The sequence below is a fragment of the Aphelocoma coerulescens genome, chromosome 2 (genome assembly GCF_041296385.1).
Source record: "Aphelocoma coerulescens isolate FSJ_1873_10779 chromosome 2, UR_Acoe_1.0, whole genome shotgun sequence".
Classification (NCBI taxonomy): domain Eukaryota; kingdom Metazoa; phylum Chordata; class Aves; order Passeriformes; family Corvidae; genus Aphelocoma; species Aphelocoma coerulescens.
This window is the reverse complement of record NC_091015.1, coordinates 340,070-364,296: the sequence shown is the minus strand read 5'-3', so window position 1 is coordinate 364,296 and position 24,227 is coordinate 340,070. Positions and strand designations below refer to the sequence as shown.

The 24,227-nt window shown below is 57.7% G+C and overlaps 1 protein-coding gene across 3 annotated transcripts in view; it reads left to right on the top strand.

Annotated features, from left to right (window-relative positions):
• The window catches only part of AGAP3 (ArfGAP with GTPase domain, ankyrin repeat and PH domain 3), a 110,551-nt gene that overhangs the window by 13,487 nt on the left and 72,837 nt on the right, over positions 1 to 24,227 (top strand). Inside the window, exon 1 of one of the 3 annotated variants that reach the window (XM_069006106.1) lies at positions 15,637 to 16,558. The exons of the other annotated variants lie outside the window; for them this stretch is intronic. Within the exon in view, the coding sequence (XP_068862207.1) occupies positions 15,754 to 16,558 (805 nt within the window). The 5' untranslated portion in view covers positions 15,637 to 15,753. Of the gene's footprint in view, positions 1 to 15,636; positions 16,559 to 24,227 lie in introns of those variants that run through there. 3 annotated transcript variants of the gene reach the window in all.

Here is a 24,227-nt window from a genome sequence, read left to right as displayed (position 1 = left end):
ACTTTGCGAAGTGATGGTTTATAGAGGGAATGTTCTATGAGAATGGGTTACACGGTCATCGAAACATTGGCGGACTTGTTTATATCATGGAACCATGGATCACTTCGGGCTGCAAGGACCTTCACGGTCGTCCAATCAAGCCCTGTGTCAGCAACACTTGAACCACCTGGAGGAGTGGGATCAGCTGTTACATGAATTGTTGTTTAAAAACATCCAGTTCCATTAACTTCCTCCCCTTCCCAGGGACTGGTGTCAGTGAGGGCTGCCTGGGGGTTGGGGGGTTCCCCTTCCCAGGGACTGGTGTCAGCAAGGGCTGCTGGGGGGGGGTATGATGTCACTTTGCTCTGTTCCAGCCATTCCTGAATATCTCTGTTATTTCAATATTTATTAAAAATTAGCGTGAGCAGGAGTGTGAGCTCACTCTTCCTCGCTCTTCCTCACACCATTGCATTCAGGTCATTTGTGCCTTTAAATTAAAATTACATTTTTTAATGACGTTTTTAAAATTGTTTCTGCTAATGGTTTTGCCATTCTGCATTTGTGTTTGCTCTTCCTGAGTGTTTGTGTCAGCGCCTCTGGTGCTGTCGGTGCGAGGCCCAGCAGACCCCTGCCCCTGGACCTGCTCTGGGAGCGAGCCATGCCTCCCTGCGCGGGTCCGTGCTCCACACAGCCGCTTCCTGCTGCTCTCAGCATTGTTAGAGACTCGTTTTCCTGAAGGCTTCAACTTCCTACGCCATTTTTGATGCTTCCTGCTTTCAAGATTGCATTGACATCTGTTTCCTCCTCTTTCTTCCTACTTCTTACCCTTTTTTGGGCAGTTTGGATGTCACTCACCTCCAGGTGGGTACAGGAGTTATAGCCGAATTGTTGTCGTGTGTTTTTATGAAGTGTTGGCATTTGGGCTGTCTGATCAATTGTGGAAGTGTAAAAACCCAAATCACAGCAAAAGCCCCGAACTGGGGCTTAGAATCCTGGAATGGTTTGGGTTGAAAGGGACCTTACATCCCGTTCCATTCTACCCGCTTGCCATGGTCAGGGACGCTTTCCACTAGACCAGGTTGCTCCAAGCCGTGTCCAACCTTGTCTTGGACACTTCCAGGGATGGTTCAGCCACAGCTGCTCTGGGAAAACCCTGGTTGCCCTGCTTTCCTCTCCAGGTGTTGGGTCCTGCTGCTGCTCCCCCATTGTCCCTGGCTCCCGCTGTGCCCACGGCTGTGTCTGGTGGGCTCCTCAGAGCGCTGGTCCTCATGCTGCGTCCCCTTCTCTCCTTGAGCTACTTCTGCTGGTCCCAGAGTGCGGCAGCGCTGCCAGATTTAGGTGGCACACTAAAATAAGTGCAGTTAGTGAGAATTTGGGTTACTTTATTACTGAAGTAGGTGCTAGGCGGCTTTCTCCAGGTGAGGAGGGTGCAGTGGTCAGATGGACAGGGCAGGTCCAGTCCCCTCAGTCCCCCTGCACCAAATGACATGCCCCTGTGCCCTGGCCATGTGGATGTGGCACTTGGGAACACGGGGATGGCATTGGCAGTGCTGGGGGGACACTTGAACTTGATGGTCTCTGAGGGTTTTTCCAACCTTAATGATTGTGTGATTCCATGACAAGCTGTGCTTTTGGCACAGCCTGGCCATCAGGCTGCCCCATGCCCAGGGCAGGGGATTTTGAGGCTGATGAGTGGGTGGGTGTGTGGGGCACGGGGTGAGCCCTAGGCTGGGCACCAGGGCCAGCAGGGCAGTGGCAGCTGGGGTCAGGCTGAGAGCTCACCTGATCTACAGCAATGAGGGCCCCACAGCAGGGCCACCGGTGTGTCTGGGGACAGGCACGGCACCCTGCTCAGTGTCCTGGGAGCACCACTGGCGGACTGGGACCTGGGAGCACCACTGCCCATGCCACTGCCAGGTCCGTGCTCTGCCTGGTGCCAGGACCTCGGCGAGCTGCCGGCAGCAGCACGTCTGTGAGCAAACCTGCAGCTGGAGCTGCTGTGGCTGCATGTGCTGGCCAGCAGCTGTGTCCGAGGTGAGTCACCGGCCACGCTGTGACTCAGCCGCAGGCTCTGCTGTGCCGCTGGCTCTGGCACCTGAGTCACTGCACTGTCAGGCCCCCAGCCCTGGATGGGCAGGCTGCAGGCAGGATTGGGAAGGACAGAGTGAGGAGTCCAGTTGGATCTGTGACATGGGGGGTCCCAGCATGGGCGTGGGGGGAGCCCGGGTCAGTGTGATCTTGCTGGGTGTCCTGCAGCATGTTCCCTCCACAGCAGCTCCCCAGTGCCACGTGTGACACGGAGCAGCAGCAGGGCCCCCTGTGCGACATGAGGAACTTGGGTGGGTGACTGCAGGGTTCAGGGTGCTCACGGACTCTGTGTGTAGAGCAGCAGGATGGATCAGAGGTCACAGTGGCTCTTCCCTGCTGGTACCTGTCTGTACAGGTAGTCTGGGCAGGCAGGTGTGTGCAGCTGTGCCCCAGGTAGTTCTCTCCAGAGGCTGGAGGAGAGTCTGGCCTGGAGCACACCCTGCTTTCATGGGAGATCATCTGCAGAAGTAGTCAACCCTGGAGCCTTGCCAGCCTGAGGGTGGAGATGGCTCCTTGTGTGCTCCTGCTGGAGTAGGCACTTGCTGTGTCCCACAAGACTCCAGTGTAGAAGATGACATCCTTCCAGCTGCCCCAGGTCTGAGCTCTTGGAGCTGGGTTGGAATTTTCTGTGGATGGGAAGTTGCTCTCCTCGAGGATGGAAATCAGTGTCCAGACCTGCAGGAAGGGCTTTAGGAGTGTGTCTGTAATCATGGCAGGACTGTGGCTCGTGGCCAGGTGTCCATTATCTTCCAGGCATGGGCAGGGCAGTGGAATGCACGTGCCGTGGAAAACTCCTCTCCATCAGCACGTTGCCCACTGCCTGACTGTTGGTCTGTGTGGTAGTACAAGATCAGAGCTGGGCTGAGCAATTTCAGCCCTTGGATTGGGCATAACAGCCTGGGGAGGCCTGGGCCCATCAGCTAATGGTCCTGCTGACCACAGCGGGGCCAAGGCATGGAGCACATGGAGGGGATTTTGGGCAGTGACCTCTCAAAGTGGACCCCTGGCTGGACAGAAGGCAGAGGGGCAGCTCTTCTCTTCTCTTCTGGGAGATGTGTCTATGTTAGCTGAGGGCTTCCTGGGCACAGAGAGCTCCCCTCAACAGCTTTGTTGGTACTCGTGGGGTTGCAGTTTACATTGTGGTGTTCTGCAGACCCAAGATGTGAGTCCGGGGAGTCCCATGGTGCTGCCAGGTCCTTTCCAGCTTTGCTTTCAGGAAAGACTCGTGGCTGCACGGTGGAGTGGCGAGAATGGGGTGGGACAGGGTACCCTGTGCCAGTGATGGTAATTAGCACCTTGGCTCCACACTGTCCTCAGGCTGACCAGAACCACTGTGGCACTTTGCTGTGTCAGGGAAAGGGCCTGCCCTGGGAGGCACTGGGCCGGTGCTCCCTGCAGTGCTTGGAGCCCTCCTGTAATTCCCTGAGTGACTCACAAGCCCATAAAGCCTTTTCCTGCTGCTGAGGCATTGGGAAAGCCTTGGTCAGCAGGATCATTGTGTGTGCGCCAGGGTCAGCTCTGATGGACAAGTTGGCACTGGACTGAGCCACCATAAGTCGTGAGCTTCCATCCCCTGATGCACTGACATGGGAGGCTCTCTGGAAACCCACCTGGCTGTTGAAGGAAGCAGGAGCAAACACCTGAGCGAGCCTGGCCTTGGCGCTGGGGCCAGGTGCAGGACAGTGGTGTGGGCAAGCTCCGTCTCCTCTCCTGGCACTGGGGACGGGAGTGTGACAGGTTTAACAGTTAAATTCTCAATGTTGGTAATTGTCGTTCCACTGAAGTCTCTAATTCTGCTGTTTCCATGGAAATAGAATGATCTTGTGATTAAGATGTGAGGCTGAGGTGGCAGCTCTCTGGTCCTTCAGAGCTGCAGGTCCTTGTTTGCTCCCATGATGGTGTCTCTCTGTGAGAGGAGGCATACACCTGCCCTTACATGGCAGTCTGGGTTCCTGCCTTCAGAAAGGTGTCTAGAAGCCCTGCCTTGCCCCAGGGATCCTGGCAGAACCTCCTCAGGTGCATCGAGCGATGGTATTGCTCGTTCTGTGTCGACTTTGTGAGTTGTCCTCTATGGAAGCTGTGGGATCCAGAAGCGGGGGAGTTGGCTAATGCGGTGTCAGGGATGGAGGTGACATCACCTGAGTCTGCTCCCCCAAGCTCCTCGTCATCGTCATCGGTCTCAGGCTGAAGTAGGAGTGATAAGTAGGTTGGGTGACTTGGGCACTAGAAGTGCTGATTTCTCTCCATGCTGTGGGAGGGCCGAGGGTGCTGGATCAGATCCGGAACTGTAAACCGCAGATGGCTGGAGTTCAGCTTGAGAGGAGGAGGAGGAAGAGTTGTGATGGGACCCACTTTAATTCTGGCACCCTCCTGTGCAGGGTGGTGGTGCCGAGGGGACATGGGGCTGGTGTGGCTCAGCAGGGCCTCTCCCTGCAGAGCTGCCCAGGGAAACTGGGCTCTGCAGAGCAGATCCATTCTCAGGAGGCTGGGGAGCTGGGATGTGCAGCCCACCACTCCCAGGTTCCCAAGCTCTTGTATCTTGCTACTTGGCATTTCTTCTGTTTCCCTGTCTCAGGTAATGCCTTGGAGGGAAATCCCACAGTCGCCATGGTCATAGAACCCAGAACCTTCTGGGGGTTGGAAGGAACCTTAAAGCTCATCTCGTCCCATGCCCTGCCATGAGCAGGGATATCTTCCACTAGACTGGGTTGCTCCAAGCCTCATCCAACCTGGCCTTGAACACTTCCAGGGGTGGGTAGCCACAGCTTCTGTGGGAAATGTTTTCATAGAATTGTTGAGAATAACCCCAAGATTTCATCTGAGAAATACTGGAGATGCAGGAAACACTTGCTGGGCCCCAAGCAGAGCCCACTGTGGCTTGGCAGATCAAAGTCTAGAGTGCTGGGCTCCAGCCTGGAGCTGGGAGGTTGATCAGCTCTTCAATCCCTCACTCAAAGCTGGAAAAATGTACAGCTTTGGCCAAGCTGCCGTGTTTTTCCCCAGCCAGCTTTTGGGAAGTGTCTGAATTGCTTTTGCTGAAACTTCTATAAATACCATCCCGATGCAGTGAGCGAGCATGGAAAATGTCGGTGGGAATGTGGGTTTGGCAGCCCTGGGCCTCGGCGCCGCGGGGATAGTGTGACAGCCCCAGCCATGGCGCTGCCAGCGGCTCGGCGTGTGCACCAGGGGGCGTGGGGAGAGGGGGGCAAGGGGGCCCCTCCTTGTGCTGCTGCCAAAGGGGCTCCAGGGGCTCCTTTGCCCCCTGCCCGCCCTATGCTGCTGCCCCACTGTGCGTGGGCTGGCTGTGCCCTTCCTGCTCCCAGGAAGCCATTCCCGAGCCCGAAGCTGCATCTCGTGTTTCTGTAGCCTCACATGGAGCTTTTGTCCTTGGATTTGGCCAATTGTCCTCTGAGTGCGTGTTCGCTGAGTGCCGCTGCAGCCCTGATGAGACATTTCACACTGATGCTTTATGTGAAAAAATCTCCTGTTTTGGACCTGCCTAATTGGATGTGATGTCCCCAAGTTTCTGCTTTGGAAGAAACAGTGAACAAATTGTTCCCTAGTGGCCTTCTCCTTTCTTCTCCCAGCATGGAAAACTTCACACCCCCTCTGCCATCTTCCTTTCCAGGCTGCCTATACAGTAGCTGTTTTATCCTGTCAGTCATCTCCTGCCCCTCTTGGTACCTTTAGGAGTTCCCTTCCATTTATTTTTGAGACCCAGGTCAGAAGTGCTGGAGAGAGTGAGGCCTGTGGGTGAGGACAAGAGCGTTGGGATATTCCCTGTCTTGTTCTCCATTCTTTACCTAGTAATGGCTGACACCCTCTTCGCTCTTTGATTGCTGCTGAGCAGCGGACTGATGTTCACAGAATCATAGAATCATGGAATGGTTTGGGTTTGGAGGGACCTTGAAGCGCATCCAGTTCCACCCTCGCTGCTGTGGGCAGGGACACCTTCCACTAGACCAGGTTGCTCCAAGCGCCATCCAACCTGGCCTTGAACACTTCCAGAAATGGGGTAGCCACAGCTTCTCTGGGAACTGTTTTCATAGAGTTGTTGAGAATAACCCCAGGATTTCATCTGAGTAGTGAGAACTTGCAGTTTGTTTTTGCAGATGTAAAATCAGAATTGTTTGTTTCTGATGATTCCGCTTCTCATCAGTCACCTGCTGTTCTGGCAGCTGGACACTCGGTATTTTAAGGTCCTTTTGCGACTCTTTCTCTTTGTTTCTGCCACCTTGAGTAATGCTTTGAGCTGACGGGGTTTCCTTGCTTTGTATTGTTCTCCGTGTGCCTGTCACACACCCCGTACTTGGGAGCCATGCCAGCCCTTTCCTTGGTACTGGATTGCCTGTGGATGGGGAAGGAGGGGAGAATGTTCCCTGTCCCTCACAGCCCCCATAATGCCCTGCAAATCTGGAGCAGTGATGCTGTTCCTGGGCAAAGTGTTTGGGTGATGCTCACCCTTTGCCATTTGGTTTTGGAGGTTGGTGTCGCTAAAGCCAAAAAACCAATAAAATTATGAGCTGCAGGACTTGGGAGAGAGAACACAAATAGCAAATGCAGTAGTTCCAAAGAATGTCACGTTTGTGCCCAAATCACGCAAAGCCCCTGTTAATGAGGGAGGCTGTGCCAACAGCCAGCCTGGCACACGGAGCGGCTGGCACATCCGAACAGCAGGACTGGCACAGAATTGATCCTAAACAGAGGAAGAGTTGGTGTTATGGAACACAGATCAAGAGTGGAAGTGAGCAAAAGAGGTGGGACACGAGTGGCCATTGACATCCAGCTGGTCAGTGCCTACCGGGAATTGGGAGGTTTATTGGGAACGGGGATGTTTTTAGCTGTGATGTTTGTCTGTACTGTCTGAAACATGGAGTGTGGGGAGCTATGCAGTGTAAGCAACTCCATCCCTGCTTGGAGAGGTGAAATTCTTCCCTGGAATGGTTGGTCAGTCCTGAACAGCAGCTGCCAAAGTCAGGTGCTTTCAGATTCCCAGCTTTGGGCAGCTGGCGCCCAGAGCTGTCTGCAGAGCGCCCTGCAAGCTGGCTGTGAGAAGATGAGTGAGGTTGGAGTGGGCTGATGCTGTGCCAGCCTTCAGCAGGATCCATGGATGACTCAGGTATTTAGGATGCAGTTAGGCTGATATCGATCCCTGAGAGAGCAGCGGAGTGCCTGACATAATCTGAATTAGTGGAGAATTAAAGGAGGGAAGTGGGTGCTGAGTGACGTAGTTTGATGGGATCTACTTTCCATGACACTGAGAACAGCTCCCAAGCAGTGGGATTAGTGAAAGGTGTTAGTGATTAAATAATACCTTGAGGCTTCTTTATGGTATTTGGGTTAGTCCAGAGTGACCTCAGGAAGAAACTGGAAGAGTCAATGGTCAACATGAGATGTGTGAAGTGGAGTAAGAACTGGGGCCCTCAGTGTGTAGTTATGAATACAAACTGGGCTGAGGCAGGTTTGGGGGGATTCCTGGGGATCCATCCTCTCCTGTGAGCATTTAGTGTCTGTATTGGGTCCTGGAAAAATCATCAAGAGTGGTTTTCCCTTCCAAATCCAAGGTGGTGCGAGGCACTCAAAGCCATCCCCTTCTGCCCCGACCACACGGGAAGTTGGTGTTGGTGCTGGGGGCAGTTGAGGTCTCCCTTGTTGCTTTTTCTGGTCAGGTCAGTCAGGGGCCCCACTGCAACTCAGTCAGGCAGCTGGGACCCCTTGGGCCCTGCTGGGCCTCAGCGTTGGTGGGGAGACACGAGGTGAGGGTTGGTGAGGCCAAGGGTGTGAGCCGGGCAGAATGACACAGGGACTGTCCCTCCTGGGGCCCTGGGGTGAAATGTGGTACCTGTTCCTGTTGGGAGGATGAGCCTGTGCAGGTTGAGGTGTCTGTGGCTGCAAGCAGGGGAGCCTCGGGGGACAGTGGGAACAGAGAACCAGAGAACCCACCTTCTGGCTGCGGCTTGTGGCTTTCAGTTTCTGGGTTTTTCTGCTGTCTGTGGTTGGTGGTTGGCCTCTCTGCAGAGGCCTTGGGGAGGAACCCAAAATGCCTGGGTTAGACACAGGTAGGCTCCTCAGGCCACCGGGGTCTGTAAAGGTGAGCACTGATGGAGATGGATGGCGTGGGGAGCTGCTTCCAGAAGGGACTGCTCCAGGGATCAGAGCTGGGACCCTCGTGCCAAAGTGGGAGCAGGAGCGAGAGACACCAAACCCTTGGCCAGCCTGGAGCAGGGTCTTTGGCTCAGCATGCCTTGGGCTGGGACTGCCTCCGGCTCTCCCCAGGACTTGGGGGCAGCACCTGAGGTATGAGTGGGTTCATTGAAATGAATAGTCTCACCTACAGTGTTTGTTGTGAAGGTGAGTTTCGTGTGCCAGGTGACATCTACTTCTTAAACATCCAAGGGTGATATTTCCTTCTCTAAATCCATTGATTGTGAGAATCGAAGCTCCATCACGGGGTCTGGAGCCTGTCCACCACGAGGGAGCTGGAGAAGGTTGTTGGGGGCTGGAGCACTGCAGTTCCCCTGCTCCAGGTGGGATACAGGGGTATTACTAACACTGTTCTCACAACTGGCTCTTGTTGTTTGCAGCAAAACAATCTCTGCCTGTGTGTGCAGATGCTGTTAGTCACCATGCTCGCCTCAGAAGATGACGAGGTGGGAGCAGCAGTAACATGGCATTTGTTGGAGTGCTCAGGCCCACATGAGCATCCCGTGTTATTGCCAGCCTCGGTAGCTTTTTAGTTTGTGTTTTGAAAATACTTCCTTTGCCTGCTCATTGTTCCTGAGCGGGTGCCTTTGGGAACAGGGAGGAAGGACGGGATCTTTCCATGGCTTTAATTGTTTTGCATGTTTCCCAGGGAGGGAGGAGTGGTCTTGGAGAGCTTTGAGAAGCACTGTTGGGAACATCCCTTTGGGATTCTGAGCTTCTCCCCTTCCTGTGGAGCTTGATGCCACTCCAGTCCTACCTTTTGCTGGGTTCGGCTCTTCCCAAAATTCTTGTTTCGTTGGTGTCTGCGATGCTGCGTGCGCAGAGCCAGAAGAACGTGAGGATGGGTGATCTGTCCGGTTGGCACAGACCTGGCTTGGAAGCCCAGTCTCCATCTGCTGCTGGGATGGGTGGGGGCTTTGCTTGCGGGTGCAGAAATGTCCTGTACCCGCTGGGCGTATGAACATATCACAGTGCGGTCATGTCTGAAGGAGCTCCATGGTCCAGCTAAAGGACAGCTCTATGACCATCCTTTGCAGGCTGCTGTGGGGTCTCTGCCTTTCTGTCAAGGCTGGAAGGATTTTCCTGCCTCCTCCATCTCCTGCCATATTCTCCTCCTGATCTCCATGTGGATTTTCACATCCTCTGAGTCCCATTGCTGCACCCTTCACTTTTTAGTTTCACTCCATTGCTATTTCTTCTTTTGTTTGCTGCTTTTGAAATAAACTGGAGGATTTTCACTGTTTAAGTGATGGTTATGGGAGAGATTTTAAAGTGAGGCTGGAGAACCTGAGGAGGTCTTCTTTAGTCCTCTAACTAAATTTTCACATGGCCTTTTGTCTTTGGATTTCAAAATCCCAAGGAGTTTTCACAATGTCTGGCCTAATCATGCTGATGCTGCTCATACCTGCATCACCAGTGGGGAGCTTGGGAATTGGGAACATTGTGGTGCCTGGAGACAGCCCTGTTCCATGGGAACATCTCTGTACCTGGAAGCAGCCTAGTGCCTGGAGACAGCCCAGTGCATGGCTGGCAGCATGGCGGGGCTGCTCATGCCCTGGAGTGCAGGTACCAGACTACCTGCAGGTTTAGTCAGGATACTGGTATGGGCGTCTCTGCGCACAGAAGTGCCTGGAGGTGGCTTAAGGAGCGGAAGTGATTGCTGCTGCCTTGATCTTGTATTACACCCTGTAGGTAACATCCCAAAGGGTTATCTTCCGGGGTTCCCTGAGGCACCAGGGTCTGGACCAGCTTAGGAAGCATCATCCCTGCATCTGTCATCCCTACATCTGTTATCCCTACATCTGACTTGCAGCATGTGGGTGCAGGATCTGCAGTGTGGCCACCCCCACAGGGTCCATGGCAGGATGCCATCTTCAAAGGGCTGGCAGCAGTTTGGTGCTCACATTCTCTCCTTGGTGGACAAGAGCATGGCCATGCCCTGTTTGGGTGACATGGGCATGACCTCGCATATGTGGGAGGGAGGCGTTTGCTTCAGCGCTGCATCCTGGGTGGGGGGAGAAGGTGGCAATTTCCTCATCAGCAGCTCGAGGTTTGCGGCAGGACCTGAGCTGGGGGTGGGCAGTGTGGGAGGAGGGAGGGAGCTGGTGCTGGAGTCGGGCTCTCCTGTGACTGTTACTTACTTCCCAGCTGGTGTTAACTCTCTGCTGTCTGGGCCTGTTCCTCCTCTCCATGGAAACTGTAGGGAACAACCTGCGCTGAGGCACCTCTCATGGCAAGAGGCTTTGGAAAGTCAGTCAGCCTGTCAAGTGTTAAACCCAGGGCTCTGTGCTGCAAAGGGGGCACAGGCACAGAGACAGGGCAGGGCAGGGCACGGCATGAGGGTCCAGCTGGCAGTGAGAGGCTGTGCCAGAACTCGGACCTGGAGCAGTGCCTCATCTCTCCATCCTGAGTCCCTGGGGATGTGCAGGTGCTGTGGGGTGGGTGGGTGTTTGTCAGTGGAGAGCAGGAAGACGTCTCTTGGGCCCGGGGTGGCTGGGGTGACTGGAAGGGGCTTTGGGGTGCTTGGGGTGACCGGAAAGGGTTACTGCGGTGGTGCTGTGTGGTGTGCAGTGGTGCTGTGGTGGATGCTGAGCCTGTGGCAGGACTCAGCATGAATGTATCACCCTGCTCAGGGTCAGGGGACGCCTGTGTCTCCTTGTCCCTCCTCCTGTTTGGGCCAAGGATGTCTCTGGCTCTGTCCCAGCCCCGTGGGGCCAGCAGGCAGGGCCTGGCCCCCGTCACCGCCTCCGAGTGACGGTGCTGCTGACGCGCTGGCAGTGTGGGCTGTGATGTGGGGCTGCGGGGGCTGCGGCGCTGCACCCCACGGCCGGGCCACCAAGCCTGCGCCCCCGGACGCTCTGCTTTGGCAGAGCCTCATCAGTATTCCTGGTGCATGGCCGAGCTGGCTGGAGCTGGTTTGCAGAGCCCGGTAGCTCCAGCATGGTCACGACACAGCGCTTGGGGTCCTCCTGCAGCTGCGGGGGGGTTTGTCTGCCATCCCTGGCACTGCACAGGGCCCTCCTGCTCTGCTGCTCCAGCTGGACAGTGTGTGCTGGGGCCCTGGGTGCCCTGCACCCTGGCACAGGTGCGGTGTTGTCACCTGTCCTGCACCCTGTCCTGGCTTTGTCCCTGGCAGTGGTGCCCACAGTCCCACCGCTAGCACGGTCTGTGCAGGGCTGTTGGCCTCGGGCAGCCCTGGTAGCACACCAGGCCTGGAGCTGGCTGCTGTCTCCATGTGCTCCTGGTCTGCTGCTGGTACCTGCCCTCTGTGCGGGCACTGGAAGCCATTGGGGCCATCCATGCTAGGAATCTCATCCCTCCCCCAGCTGCCGAGGCAATGCTGGTCCCTCATCTATGCTGGACGTATGGGGCTGCAGGGGGGCCCCCAGACTCAGGCACCTCTGCAGAGTGACAGTGCCTTTGAACCCACGAGGGATGGTGAGTGCAGGTGTCCCATCCTCCCAACTGGGCATCTCCCTGGCAACAAAGTCATCCTATCTGCAGTTCTCTGGAGCAACAATACTATTTGGGTCTGGGGGAACATGGGGATACCAGTGCTGGTGGGTCTGGGGGAGCAGTGATACCAGTGTCATGGGGTCTGGGGAGCACAGTGGAGCATTTGACCATGGTTTAGACTCCTTTTCCTTTTCAGGTCTCCACCCTGAATTTCACACCAGGGCCAACCAGCACTGGAATGTTCCCTGGCTCTTGGACTCTTCCCATGCAGCTGTTGTTAAGCCTCTTATGGATTATATTAATTTCAGCCAGATGTTCATGGCCATAACGTTTGCACCATGCATGTGACTCAAAGAAGTGCTGGTAAGGGACCAGCTTGCTTCTGTCCCCAGGCACCTGCTCTGGGTCAGACTGCCAAAGCCCAATGTCTCTGTTACTGCCCAGCTCTTGGAGATGCTTCTGCAGCCCCGCATAGCCCTGGGAACTCGGGCCAAGCTGCTGCCCACCAGCACCTTGTGAGCAGGTGAGCTGTCACCTGTCACCTGCATTAGACATAAACACAGCTCCAGTCCAACCCACTATGGTTATGGTGTGAACTGCCAGAGAGGAGACACATTAAAGGCATGTGGGGAGTTTCAGTGATGGCTGTCCTCAGACCCTGGTGGTTTCTAGTCTCATTCTCAGTTCCTCCATTGGTGGAGGGCTCAGGCAGCTGGAGCCCGTGTGTTGCGGGGTTTGAGCCCATCCTGGGGCATAGGCTCCCAACCTGTGTGCAGGTGCCCTGCAGCCCGTAAACCCAGTACTTGAACCTAAGGCTCCATTTTAGCCTATATTAGATGTCTTTCATTCTTCCTGTAGGAATAATGTCAAGGGGATCATGTCAATATACATATCAGTGCACACAGCGTTTGCAAACCTTTGCCACGAAACAGCCTAATTAGGTAAGAACAGTGTTATGCTGTTTCTGTGGTGTAGACTAGTATCTTACTGGGATGGAGGAGGACAGGTGTTGTGCCTGTATTTCTTGGGCTGCTGGAGGTTCCAACTGAGTGTTGTGCACAGGTTCTGGCTCTGTGTTTAAGAAAGGTGGAGACAAACTGCAGAGAATTGAGGGAATGCTTTAGAAACACAAATAGCTTTAAAAATATGATCCCCGGTGGGACAGGGAAGGGATGTTGTCAGCTAAGGGGAACTCTCCATGTTTCTCAGTAGATTTAATCAGAATTTGGATGAGGTCACAGGAGGAGGAAGAGCTGGAGCAGAAAGGAGGTCACAGGCTGCAGGGGGCTTGGAGGAGGTCATAATGCTGGAGGGGGCTTGGGGAGGTCGAAGGGATGGGTCAGACAGACCCTGTCAGGGGGATCCAGCATGTCTGGTCCTGCCTCAGCAAGCAGCACAAGGTGCATCATCTCTCCAGCAGACAGTCTGTGATTCAGAGACACCTCACAGCCAGAACCTGCCAGAATATTTTAAAAAGCTGAGACTCATGTGGAAGGGGAACCATCTGGTGCTGTTGGAGTATGTGTTAAACCCAGGGTTGGGAAGGAGATGAATATAGACGGTCCCATCTCCCTACAGGAAGAACTTTCCATCCCTAGGAGCATGGAGCTATGCCAGGCATGGTGGAAAGGAGCTTGTGAGGGTCCTGACCTGGTTCCCTGCCCAGAGCCAGGTGCCTGTGCCTGAGGTACCCTTGACAGGTTGGCTCGGACAGCCTGGTCCCCGCAGCCAGCCCTGTCTGGTGTTCAGCACTTTGGAAGACATTCCTTTGTAATTGCTTCCTGCAGAATTCCTCATTCTCACTGCAGTGCGGCTGCTCCGGGAGATGGGATGGCAGATGCTGTGCATGCAGGTCAGATCCAGTCTGGCAGTTCACATGTTCCTGTGACCTTGGCACAGATGGCAGAGCTGCAGCTCTGGTGGCTTGTCAGGCACCTTCTGCTCAGTCCCGGGCACAGGTGCCCGTTGGCTTGGGAGGGAGGGGAGTGGGATGGGTCCATTGTCTGCCCACGGGGCATGGCCACAGCGTGGGAGTGGCAGCTCTGAGCTACTGCTCGGGGCATTCGGCAGCGGGTACCGGGGAGGGGAACTGCCGGGGTAGGGCTGGTGCTGACAGGTGAGAACACCTGAGGGAGGAACAGGACGGGAAGCCCCAGGAGAGGCTCTGGGTGGGACCTCTGCTCCTGCACGCCGTGATGGGGGTCTGTGGTACTGACAGGGATGGGAGGGGAGGTGGATGGTGGGACCTGTGGGCTTAGGAGAGGAAGGAGAAGGGACAGGAAGGGACTTGGCCGAGGCGCTGGCTGTGCTGTAGGGAGGGGAAGAGCTCTAGGTGGGGTTTGGCTGTGTCCGAGGCCTGGGTGGATCCAGAAAACTGGAGAGGTAGGATGAGGCCTGTTGAGGAGGAGGATGAGGGGTCAAAGAGAAGGCAAAGTGCAAGAAGGTGATGGGATTTTGAAAGAGTCAAGGCAGTGGAGTCGAAGACTTCTGTATAAGGAGGGGGAAAGGGTGGTGCTGATGTTTAGGTGTTCCCTGGAGAGGCCTGGAGAAGCAGGAGAAGACCTGGGCTGGCTCAGCAGACAGGGCTTTCAGAAAGGTAAAAACAGTTGAAGGGGGAGTCAGACATCTTTTTTTTTCCTCCCCAGAGGGAGCACAGATCATACTTGCAATGTGAAGGAGGAAAGCCAGGGAGAGGGAAAAGGTGTGGAGGAAAAAAGAAGAGGAGAAGGAAGAGGAGAAGGAGGAGAGCCCTGGGGTGATGCTGGAGACAGGGACTGCAGGCAGCAATGGGGGGTGCTGGGGAAGAGGTGGAGGAGGTACCACAGTCAGGACTCCAGTGGCCAGGAAGGAGGGTCAGAGGTGAGTGATGGTGGGTTTGGTCAAAGGAAATGACTGCCCTGGAACGAGACAGGAGTGAAGCTCTGGCTGAGGTGGTCACACTTAACCTGGTGCCCTGTGCTTCGGGCTCGGGAGGGCTCTGGAAGTCAGTGCTCCTGGGGGTCTGTGCTCCAGGGTGTGGGTGCTCCAGGTTGTGGGTGCTCCAGACTGCCTGGGCCCCTGGAACTGATGGTTTCCAGGTGTCCTTAAGCACAGGGCGGCTGTTGAGCATCACGCAGCTGCTGAGGGGTTCGCTGCCCCATCACAGGTTTGGGAAAGGTGAGAAGGCAGAAGGTAGCAGCTGGATCTGAGTGCAGGGCCGGTGCGGCCGGGGCTGGGGGGTCTGGGCGCCCAGAGCGGGGGGTCCCGGCAGGAGAGGGGAAGCTCCGGGCCGGGCTGAGGGATGTGCGGCGGGACTGCGGCCGGGGAGGGCAGCGGAGGGCGCGAGGATGCCGCAAGGGGCGGGTCGAGCCGGGGCCGGCGGAGGGTGCGCGTGCACGTTTGCCGGTGGCGGGCGGGGTCCCGGTGCCGGCGCCGCGGGCAGCAGCGGCCAGCGGGGGCGCAGCGCCTCCTGGCGGACGCGGCCGGCCCCGCCCCGCGCCGAGGTCCCCATTGCCGGCCCTGCCCGGCGGTCGGTACCTGGGTCCGGGCCGGTTCTGGTGCCGGTGAACGCCCCGGCGGGGCCCGGGCAGGTGCCGGTCCCGGCGCTCGGCGACGCCCCGGCGGGGCCCGGGCAGGTTCTGGTCCCGGTGAGTGCCACGGTGGGGTCCGGGCGGCCGGGCAGCGCCGCCGCTCCCTGGTGCGGGCTCCGCCGTTGGCACTGAGCGCGGCCGAGTGGTAACAGGGACCGGTCCTGCTCTGCCCCGGGGCCGCAGCCCTGCACCGCTCCGGGACGGCGCCGCCGCCGCTACCTGTGCCCCGGACTCGGTGCCGTCGGTGCCCGCGGAGGGCGCGGCGGGCGGGGCGGGCGGGGCGGCCGCGGCCCCCGCCCCATCCCCATGGCGGCCCCGGCCCGTTCCGGGGCGGGCCGGCCCAGCCCCGCGGTGGCGGCGCCGAGCACGGTCCGGACATGCGGGCGCGTCGTGGGAGCCCCGCGCTGGCGGCGGAGAGCGGCGGGCGTGGGGCCATGGGGCAGCCCCGCCGCTGACCATGGCCGAAGGCTGGCGCTGGGCCGGGCCGGGCCGGGGCGCCCCGCGGCCGAGCCCCCGCCGTGCCGTCAGCGTCTGCGAGTCGCTGGACTTGCAGGGCGTCCCCGCCGTCCAGGCCGCGCTCGGCGCCGCGCAGCAGCAGCGCCGGCGGCCCAAGAGCTTCTGCGCGGCGGGGAACGGGCTGCCTGGGGCGCTGCTGCCGCCGCCGCCCCGCGCCCGCGGCGGCCTCCTGGACCTGCTCCGGCTGCGCTCGCCCCGCAGGCAGAGCCCCGAGGGCGAGAGCGACGGCCCCGATGAGGCGCAGCGCCCGCGCCCCAGCAGCATGACCTTCCTCCCTACCGCCCGGCCGTCGCACCCCACGGAGAGCCCCGGCTTCCTCCGGGGGGGCTCCCTGTGGGGCAGCCGCCGCTGGAACCTCTTCGGGGGCAGCGGCTGGAGCGGCTCCAACCCCAGGAAGAACTTCAGCTCCCTGCGGAAAAGCTTCAGTTTCCGCCTGCGCCGGGGCCACGAGCTGCGGCGGTCGGAGTCTGGGGGGCTCCTGCGCCCCACGCGCCTCCGCACCAAGAGCGAGGGTGATGCCAGCTCCCTGCACACCTGCCCCAGCAAGCGGGACCTGCTGTACCCAGAGCTGACCAGGGTCGGGGGCCGGCTGCACACCGACCCCGTGCAGACAGGGGGACTCTGGAAACTCCTCACGAGCCGCTTCCGAAGGCGAGAGCGTGGCAGCACCGGCAGCATGTGCCCCAAGGATCCCCATGGCGGTGTTGAGCCTGTCCTCCTGGGTGGGAGTCCTCTGCGGGCTTTGGGTAAGTAAGTACAGGGGCAGTACTGGGCTGGCAAGAGCCTCCTGTGCTCACGGTGCCTGTGGCCTGTCCCAGCTGAGGTCCTGGCCTGTGCACTGGCACCGGCTTCTGTCCTGGTGCTCTGCAGGATTTGCACTGGGCTGCAGTGAGGTTGCCGTGAGTGTTCACAGGGTCGTGTCATACTCCAGTGTTCTGGGCACTGCCATCGTGCTGGAGCAGCCGTGGTGTGGCTGCTTGGGAGGATGTGCTCTAGGGTCTGGTTCCCTTGCTGGCCACACACCTGGGAATCAAGCATGTGTGTCGCATGTCCTGCTTGTCCTGGTGGTGTCCCAGCAAGGGCAGGGTGGGCTGAGCCTCCCTGCCCTTGCCCCACAACATCGGTGGAATGGGGAGAGGAGTGCTGTTGGTGGGTTCCCAGGCAAGTGGGACTGTTTGGGGGCGGTTGTCAGAGCAGAGGTGTGAAGCAGCACAGGGGGTTGGGGAGCCCAGAAACATGCCTGCACACTCCTCTTGTGAGCGGCTCCCTGGTGCCAGGCCTTGTCTGGGCGATGCTCAGCCAGAGCCATCCCTGGCAAGGTCCTCCACTGGGGCTGAGTGGAGGCCACGTGTTTGGGAGCACAGGGACCCTCATCGGGTATGGGGCAGCCTTCAGAAAGCAGGTGTGGCATTACCAGTGATGGGACAGGGGGACAGAACACCCATGGGGTTGGGCATTCAGCTGGCACTGGCAGCTGAAGCAGCTCTCGGGTGTTTGACTCTCTGATGTTGGTGGGGAGTCCTCTGCCGCTGGGGCTGTGTGGGGCCTCAGTTGGGGCTGTGCTGGTTGTGCCTCTGTGCCCTGTCCCCTTCCCGGCCCTGTGGAAGGAGCTGCAGGCGAGCCCCGTGGCCTGGCAGGCCGGGAGGCGACAGCAGCATCCACAGCTTTTTAAGGCATGGAACGCAGGGAGCTGGGGGCTGGGCCAGGCCCCGCCGCCCGCTCCCGGGGGGCCTCGCTGGGTTCCATTGCTCTGCTCTGCATCTGGGTGTTGTGGAGGCAGTTCTCTGCTTGGCTTAGGTGCCAGAGGGATGTCTTAGGGCTGGCGGGCGCTCCAGGGAACCCACATGCTCCCGAGGAACCTGATTGCTCCTGGGGCAGTGGCTGTCCAGGACAGCGTTGTGCCCAGACGTTCCCCGGGAGGGCTGGGCCACAGGTATGAGCACAGGAGCAGCTCTGCATTTGCCCAGGGAGCTCAGGGGGCTCCATCCTCTAGCCCCCTCTGTCTTTCAGGTTCACTGTGCTCCAGGGAGGGGTTCTGGAGGCTCTGGTGGGTGCGGGGGCTGCCCGTGCACCACGAGGCAAAGGCCGGGATGCTGCTGCGCTCCGGGGGTTCCGGTGCTGGCAGGGCAGCCCGGGCTGTGTGCCGGTGCCGGCTGGGTGGCGGGAGGTTCCCAGGAGAGGGGAGGCTGCGCTCATGGCTGGGGAATGTGGGTGTATGCGGGCAGGGAGGGCTGGGCCCTGCCCCTGCAGCAGGGGGCCTGTTCCTGCTTGCTGCTTCCAGTGGGAGCTGCGCCAGCAGCAGCCGGCCCAGCGGCCGCATTCCCAGAGAAGCAGCTGAGGTTGAGCACTTGGTTGGCGTCCTTGCCTCTCACCTGGCTCCTCCATGAGACAGGTCGGAGCTCCCTTTGGATCCATCTTTGGGATACCCTACTGAGGCTTCTGTGGGGAGTGGTGTGGGGGGCTTGGGGCCTCTGCAGCAGTGAGTGACCAGCCAGCTCATGCAGGACCACTGCTTGTTGCATGGATCAGCATTTGCCACCGTGGCTCGTGCTGGAGGCAGAGGCTCAGGGATGACCTCTCCAGGCTGCCATCGGCAGTGTGGCAGAGCTCACACCAGGTTTTGTCGCACTGAGAACACCATTCATTACCCTCCTGGTACCTGCACAGTCCCTGTACCCACCAGCCTGTGTCCTCCTGGGGACAGTGAGGTGTGAAGGTGAGGCAGTGGTGAAGTCTGCACAGCAAAGTAGCTGCTGCTTGTCCTCTCTTGTGCCCCATCTCCCCATTGTCTCTCTGCTTGGAATGTTGGTCCATGGCTTCCTCCAGTGGGAGCTGTGGGCTTCTGAGCCAGTGCCCCATTCCTGTTCCAGTTTTGCAGGCCGATGGTGTTCCAAACACTCTCTTGACGTCCCACAAACTTTGATGCTCTGTGTGGGCGCTGCCCACCTTGCCCTGGGAAAGCTGCTGGTGGAGCCCCAACTTGCCCTCCTGGGGGGTGCAGCTGCAGCTGCGGTTATCAGCCCTTGGAATAGCTGGATGTAGGAGTCCCGGCAGAGAGCCAAGCCAGCACTCTCTCTGTTTCCAGAACCTGGAGTGGTTTGTTTACAGCACACTGTGATACCCACCCAGCACCACACTCTTCATCCAGACATACCCACAAGAGCCAGGGGGATGCACCCGAGTGCTGCTCCCAGCCCTGGAGGGGTTCGGCCAGGATTGAGCACACAGAGAGATGATGGGAGATTTCAGGGTTTGTTACCCAAAAAAGATGTAAAGAGCCGATCCTTGTGTAATGGACAAGGGAAGGCAACAGCCGTTAGGATTAGGGAGCAAAGTAGACACAGAGTGCGGCCAGCTTGGACTGACCCAGGTGATCGTGGTCAGTGGTTCAGAGCGTTTCTAGGTATCCAGGTGTTGGCTGGTGCCATGCCAAAGAGGCTCTCTAATTGGCATGGTCTTGGGAAAACTGGACTGTTTTTGAATTGGAGTTGTCCCTGTGCATAGAGGGTCTGTGTGATAGGTACAGCATCTCTGATTGCTCAGGAAGCATTCCTCACCTGAGGGAACAGCATGGAGCTGTGTCAGGGAGGTTTAGGTTGGATTTCAGGAAAAAGTTCTTCCCCCAGAGGGTGGTTGGGCACTGAGCAGGCTCCCCAGGGAATGGTCACGGCCCCAAGGCTGCCAGAGCTCAGGGAGCATTTGGACAATGCTCTCAGGCACAGGGTGGGATTGTTGGGGTGTCTTTGCAGGGCCAGGGGTGGGACTTTATGATCCTTGTGGGTCTCTTCCAGCTCAAGATATTCCATGATTCTGTGATCACAGCTATGTCCCCTCTCCCAGAGAGATGCCCTGCTTTTTGAGGTTCTTTAAGGTACCTCCCTTTACTCTCGTGTGTGGAGTATTGATGTGCAGGCCATGTGAGGGAAGGTGTCTGAGAGAAGACGAGGCTGTTTTCTCATGGATTGGGTGAAGTTTGTGTAGAGAGTTGGGTAGGTCATGATAAATATCACCTCATGTTGGTACTTGCCTTCATTGAGCTGGGAGTGTTGGTGAGAGGCAGAGGTGTCATGGTGGGGTTAGAGATGCCTTGGATGCTGAGGCCAGTCTGGTGTCTGCAGTTCAGAAAAGCTTGAGAGTTCTGGAAGGTGTCAGGGAGGGAGCTGTTGGGACAATACTCTGGAAGGCTCAGTTCATAGGACGAGGCCAGAGGGTGTGCGGTGAGTGCAGAGGTGTCTGACTGCAGTCACTGGCAGCCTTAGGGAGAGGGAACCCTGTGCCTTCGGTGTTCACCTGCCAGTGCTCGTGAGGTTGCATGAGGAGCTGAGGTCAGGCGCATTGGGAACAGGTTTATGCTGGCGAGGTAGATCCCCACGGAGTGCTGTGATGGGAGGTTGTGAATTCCTGTCTCTCTCTGTCACACTCTGCTGGGTTTTCCCTTCCAGCAGACCCTGTCCCACCATCACAGCAGGGTTTGGTCTGGGTCTTTGACAGTGTTTGGGTGGGGGCTGAAGAGCAGCAGGTGCCGAGAGGTTGAAATGCCTGGATCTTCCAGAGTCTGCACTGACCTCAGAGCACAGTGACACCAGCTGCTGCTGCCTGTGGCGTGGTGACAAAGCAATGGTGGCAGTTCCTAAGCGTGCCCTTTCCCAGAGAGACACAGAATTGTCTTTCTTTTGTTGCTGCAGAGTGTTTAAAGCTCTGCTGAGATAATCCTTCCAAGATCATGTCCTTCAGTGTGTTCCCATGCTAGCTCAGTGCTGACTGGAGTGCTGCTATGCCTGTGCTGGTCCTTGACCTGGAGAAATCCCCCTCCTGCCAGCATTGCCAGGGCAGAGGCTTTATCAGCCTGGCCTGGAAGGGGTGGCTGTGCCCAGGAAGGGTAGCTGTGCCCAGGCACGCTGCCTCTGCCTCCCTTTGATCTGTGTGTGGGCTCAGGTGGGTCCGTTTGTGTGGCCACAGTGGTGGCCATGAGTGGCCTTGGTTTGTGTGGCCTCTGCTGTGTTTGCACAGCCTCTGACCTGGTTTCAAGGCTGGTTTTAGTGTCCAGGGTTGCAGTGTCCAAGGGAGTTCCACCATGGCTTGGATAATGAGTTGGTTAATTATTAGTTGCTGTGTGGGGAGACCACATGTGTCTGGCACTGGCGCTTCTGGAGCACAGGGTAGATGAACCTGCTGCGCATCATCCCGTGGAGGGAGCATCTGGGGTGAGAAGTTGAATTTGGCCGGCCAGCCCCTCTCTCCTCCCAGCTACCCTGCAGCATGAGGGTGCTGAGAGCTGTGGGTCTGTGGCTGAACCCCCTCCAAGCTGTCTTCAGGGCACAGGGAGCTGTGGTGTCCGAGCTCTGTGATGGAGGGTGCTGATCCTGCCTCCTTGGTGCATGCCACTGCTGTGCCACAGCTGGGGTCTGGTCTGTAGGTCCTGAAGGTGGCCAGGATGACCAACTGACCAAGGGACATCAGCTACAGAGCGCCTCCTTTATGTCCCTGTCTGCTTCTCTGCATGGCAGGGGCTCTGCCCACCCCAAAATTGCCAGCTCTCCCGAATTTCCACCTTCTGCAGTACAGCTGCCTATGCCAGGAAGTCTCCATCAAGAGAAGCTTCTGGGGAGTAACAAGAATTGGCCTGAATCTCCTTTTCCCAGGCCAGTCTGGACTGATCTCCTCTTGTGTGGTTGTGTCATGGAGCGAAGGATACTGTTGGGCTGTGCTAAAGCTCTTGGTGTGACAGTGGTTCCCTGAGCCCACTGCTTCTGCTTTGGAGGTCAGGTACACCTGGGGAAGGCACTAAACTGCAGCACGGACAGCCTGGTCCCTTCTGTGTGATGAAATAACAAAGAGAAGATGCAGGAAGAGTGAGCAGGTGTATTTTCCTCTGGAATTGTGCAGCCAGTCCAGCAGTGAAGCTGATCCAGTAGATCGTGACTCCCTGATGCTACATGAGATCAGTCCCTGGAGGTGTCTCCTGCTGGAGGCAATCCCTGCTGAGCGAGCTGGCACCGGGGCCCAGGTGCTGTGGGGAAGGGGCTCCGAGTGCTCACCTCCCTGCTGGGATTGCGGGTGGTGCCTCAGCCCCATCAGGTTGCCGGTGCCTCGCTGTGTGCTTCCACATGGTTACAGCTTTCCCCAGGAGACGATGGGGATCTTGTGCCTGTTCAGTGGGGAGCGGTGCCTGCGGACTGGGCACCCCCCTGGCTCAGCATGTGGGTGGGGAGGGTCTGGGGGCCCGGAGGGAAGTGGGGAAGGTCTGGCAGCCCCAGAGGGAATGGTGCTGTTTGAAGGGGGCTCCAAATCAGTCTTCTACTGCAGACTTGGACCTTTCCTGCTGCTCTGGTGTGTAATAGCTGCAGCAACACACAGGGTGTACAGTGTCACACTGACAGGGTTCGTAGCCATGAGTGCAGGGACTTGCCACCTTCTGCATTTTGACAACCAAGGATGAACACTGGTATGGACAGAGCTGACATTGGGATCACGGCACTAGTTTCCAGCAGCCAGCTGCTTGGTCTGTGGTTGTTTTGGGTTGAGTAACTGCTCGTGAGGTGCCCTTTGGCAGCTCTGTGGGTGTGATCTGTGCCCGCCCGCACACGCTGCTGCAGGAGCTGATGGCGGAGGAGGGAAGCAAGTGCAAGAAATCAGGGTGAGGGGGGGTGGGAGAAGGCTCCATGCTGGGGATGTTTGAGATCTGGGTGACAGAGCCATCCCTGCGAGCACGGGCGCAGGCAGCTGCAGGACACAGGGCCCAGGTGATGTGAGAAATACCTTTGGGTTTGTGGATGGCTCATCTGCACATATGTGGTTCCCCCACCTGTTGGGGTGGTGTGTACGTGTTGTGTGTGTCCCTTGTGTGGTGAGAGAAGGGTGATTGGCATGTTCTGGGGCAGAGCAGGGGGTGTAAAAAGGACCAGGGAACACTTAAAGTGACAGACTGTAAGTTATGCAGTTGTGGCAGGGACCCCAGCCTGACATGTGGAAGTGGATTGTGCTCCAAACCCTCAGGCCTTCCCAGACTGGCTGATAGTCACAGAATCACAGAATCACTGAGGCTGGAAAAGGCCTCTCAGACCATCCAGTCCAACCATTCCCCAGGCAGTGCCAAGGCCATCACCAAGCCATGTCCCTAGGTGCCACATCCACATGGCTTTTAAATCCCTCCAGGAATGGTGACCCTGCCACTGTCCTGGGCAGCCTGTGCCAGGGCTGGACAGCTGATTCAGGGAAGAAATATTCCCAGTATCAAACCTAAACCTCTCCTGGTGCAACTTGAGGCCATTTCCTCTTGTCCTGTCAGGTCTTGGTGGCCTAGAGTACCTTGTCCAGGTGGTGAGTGGGAAGCTTCCCCCCCCATGCCTCAGGGTGCAGACAGAGGGCACGTGCCTGCTCCAGAGTGTGGACATGAATGGCCTCTTTGTCTCCCAGGCACTGCTCTCTTCATCCTTAATCAATCTGTGCAGGAGGAAACTGCCTCCTGCTCAGCTGATGAGGCAGGAGAGAGGTGGGGGCAGTGCATCAGTGGTGCTCCAGACAGGTGTTCAGAGTCATGGTCCTGAACAAGAGGTGTGTCTGTTCACCGAGGTGGTACTCAGATGAAGGGTTGGTGTGTGCAGGTCTGGCCCAGGGTGGCAGGGGCACACAAGGGTCTTCTGCTCCTGACACCTGTGACCTTGGCTCCAGAAGGGGCCTCAGAGGGACCATGCTCCTCCAAGATGTGCATCTCAGTAACTTCAGGCGATTGTGAAGGAATGGAGATTCCAGCTGCACTGTGTAAAGTGGTGCTTGCACCCTGGCATGGTGCTGAGTGGAGACAGTGTGGGTGCAGGCAGTGTGCTGGGCTGTGCTGGGGCCCCTGGGCTGTGCTGAGACCCTGGGCTGTCGATGCCACACGTGCCGGGTGGGTAACCAGGACCAATCGGTGGCCTGGGCTGACATTCAGGCTTGGCAGATGCTGGAGCAGGCAGACAGATGTGCAGGCTGTGCCTGGTGTTCAGTGGGAGTGGGGAGCTGGGTGAGTTGTGTGGCTGAGCACAGTCCTGTTGGCCTTGTGGTGTCAGTGTTTATTTGTGTTGAGGTTTACTCAGGGGCCTTCTAAGCAAGTCAAAAATCGAAGTGTTGCAAACAAACTCTTGAACCTGGGTTAAAAACCAAGCAAGGATCTGTTGGGACAGTTGGTGCAGGAGGCAGCTGTTGGGGCAGCTCGTCGTGGTCATCCTTGAGCCGATCCAGAGAGAGCCCAGCCTGCCCTCTCCAGGGCTCTACCTGCCTCTCCTCCTTCCCAAGGCCGATCACTGGGTGTGTGTGTCTTGTGCTCCACTCAGAACCCGCCAAAAACCTGCTGTGTGTAGTGAAACAGCACGAGTGTGTGCTGCCTGCTCCCAACAGGGAATGCTGGGGACAGAGAAGGCCTGGATTGTGCTTTAT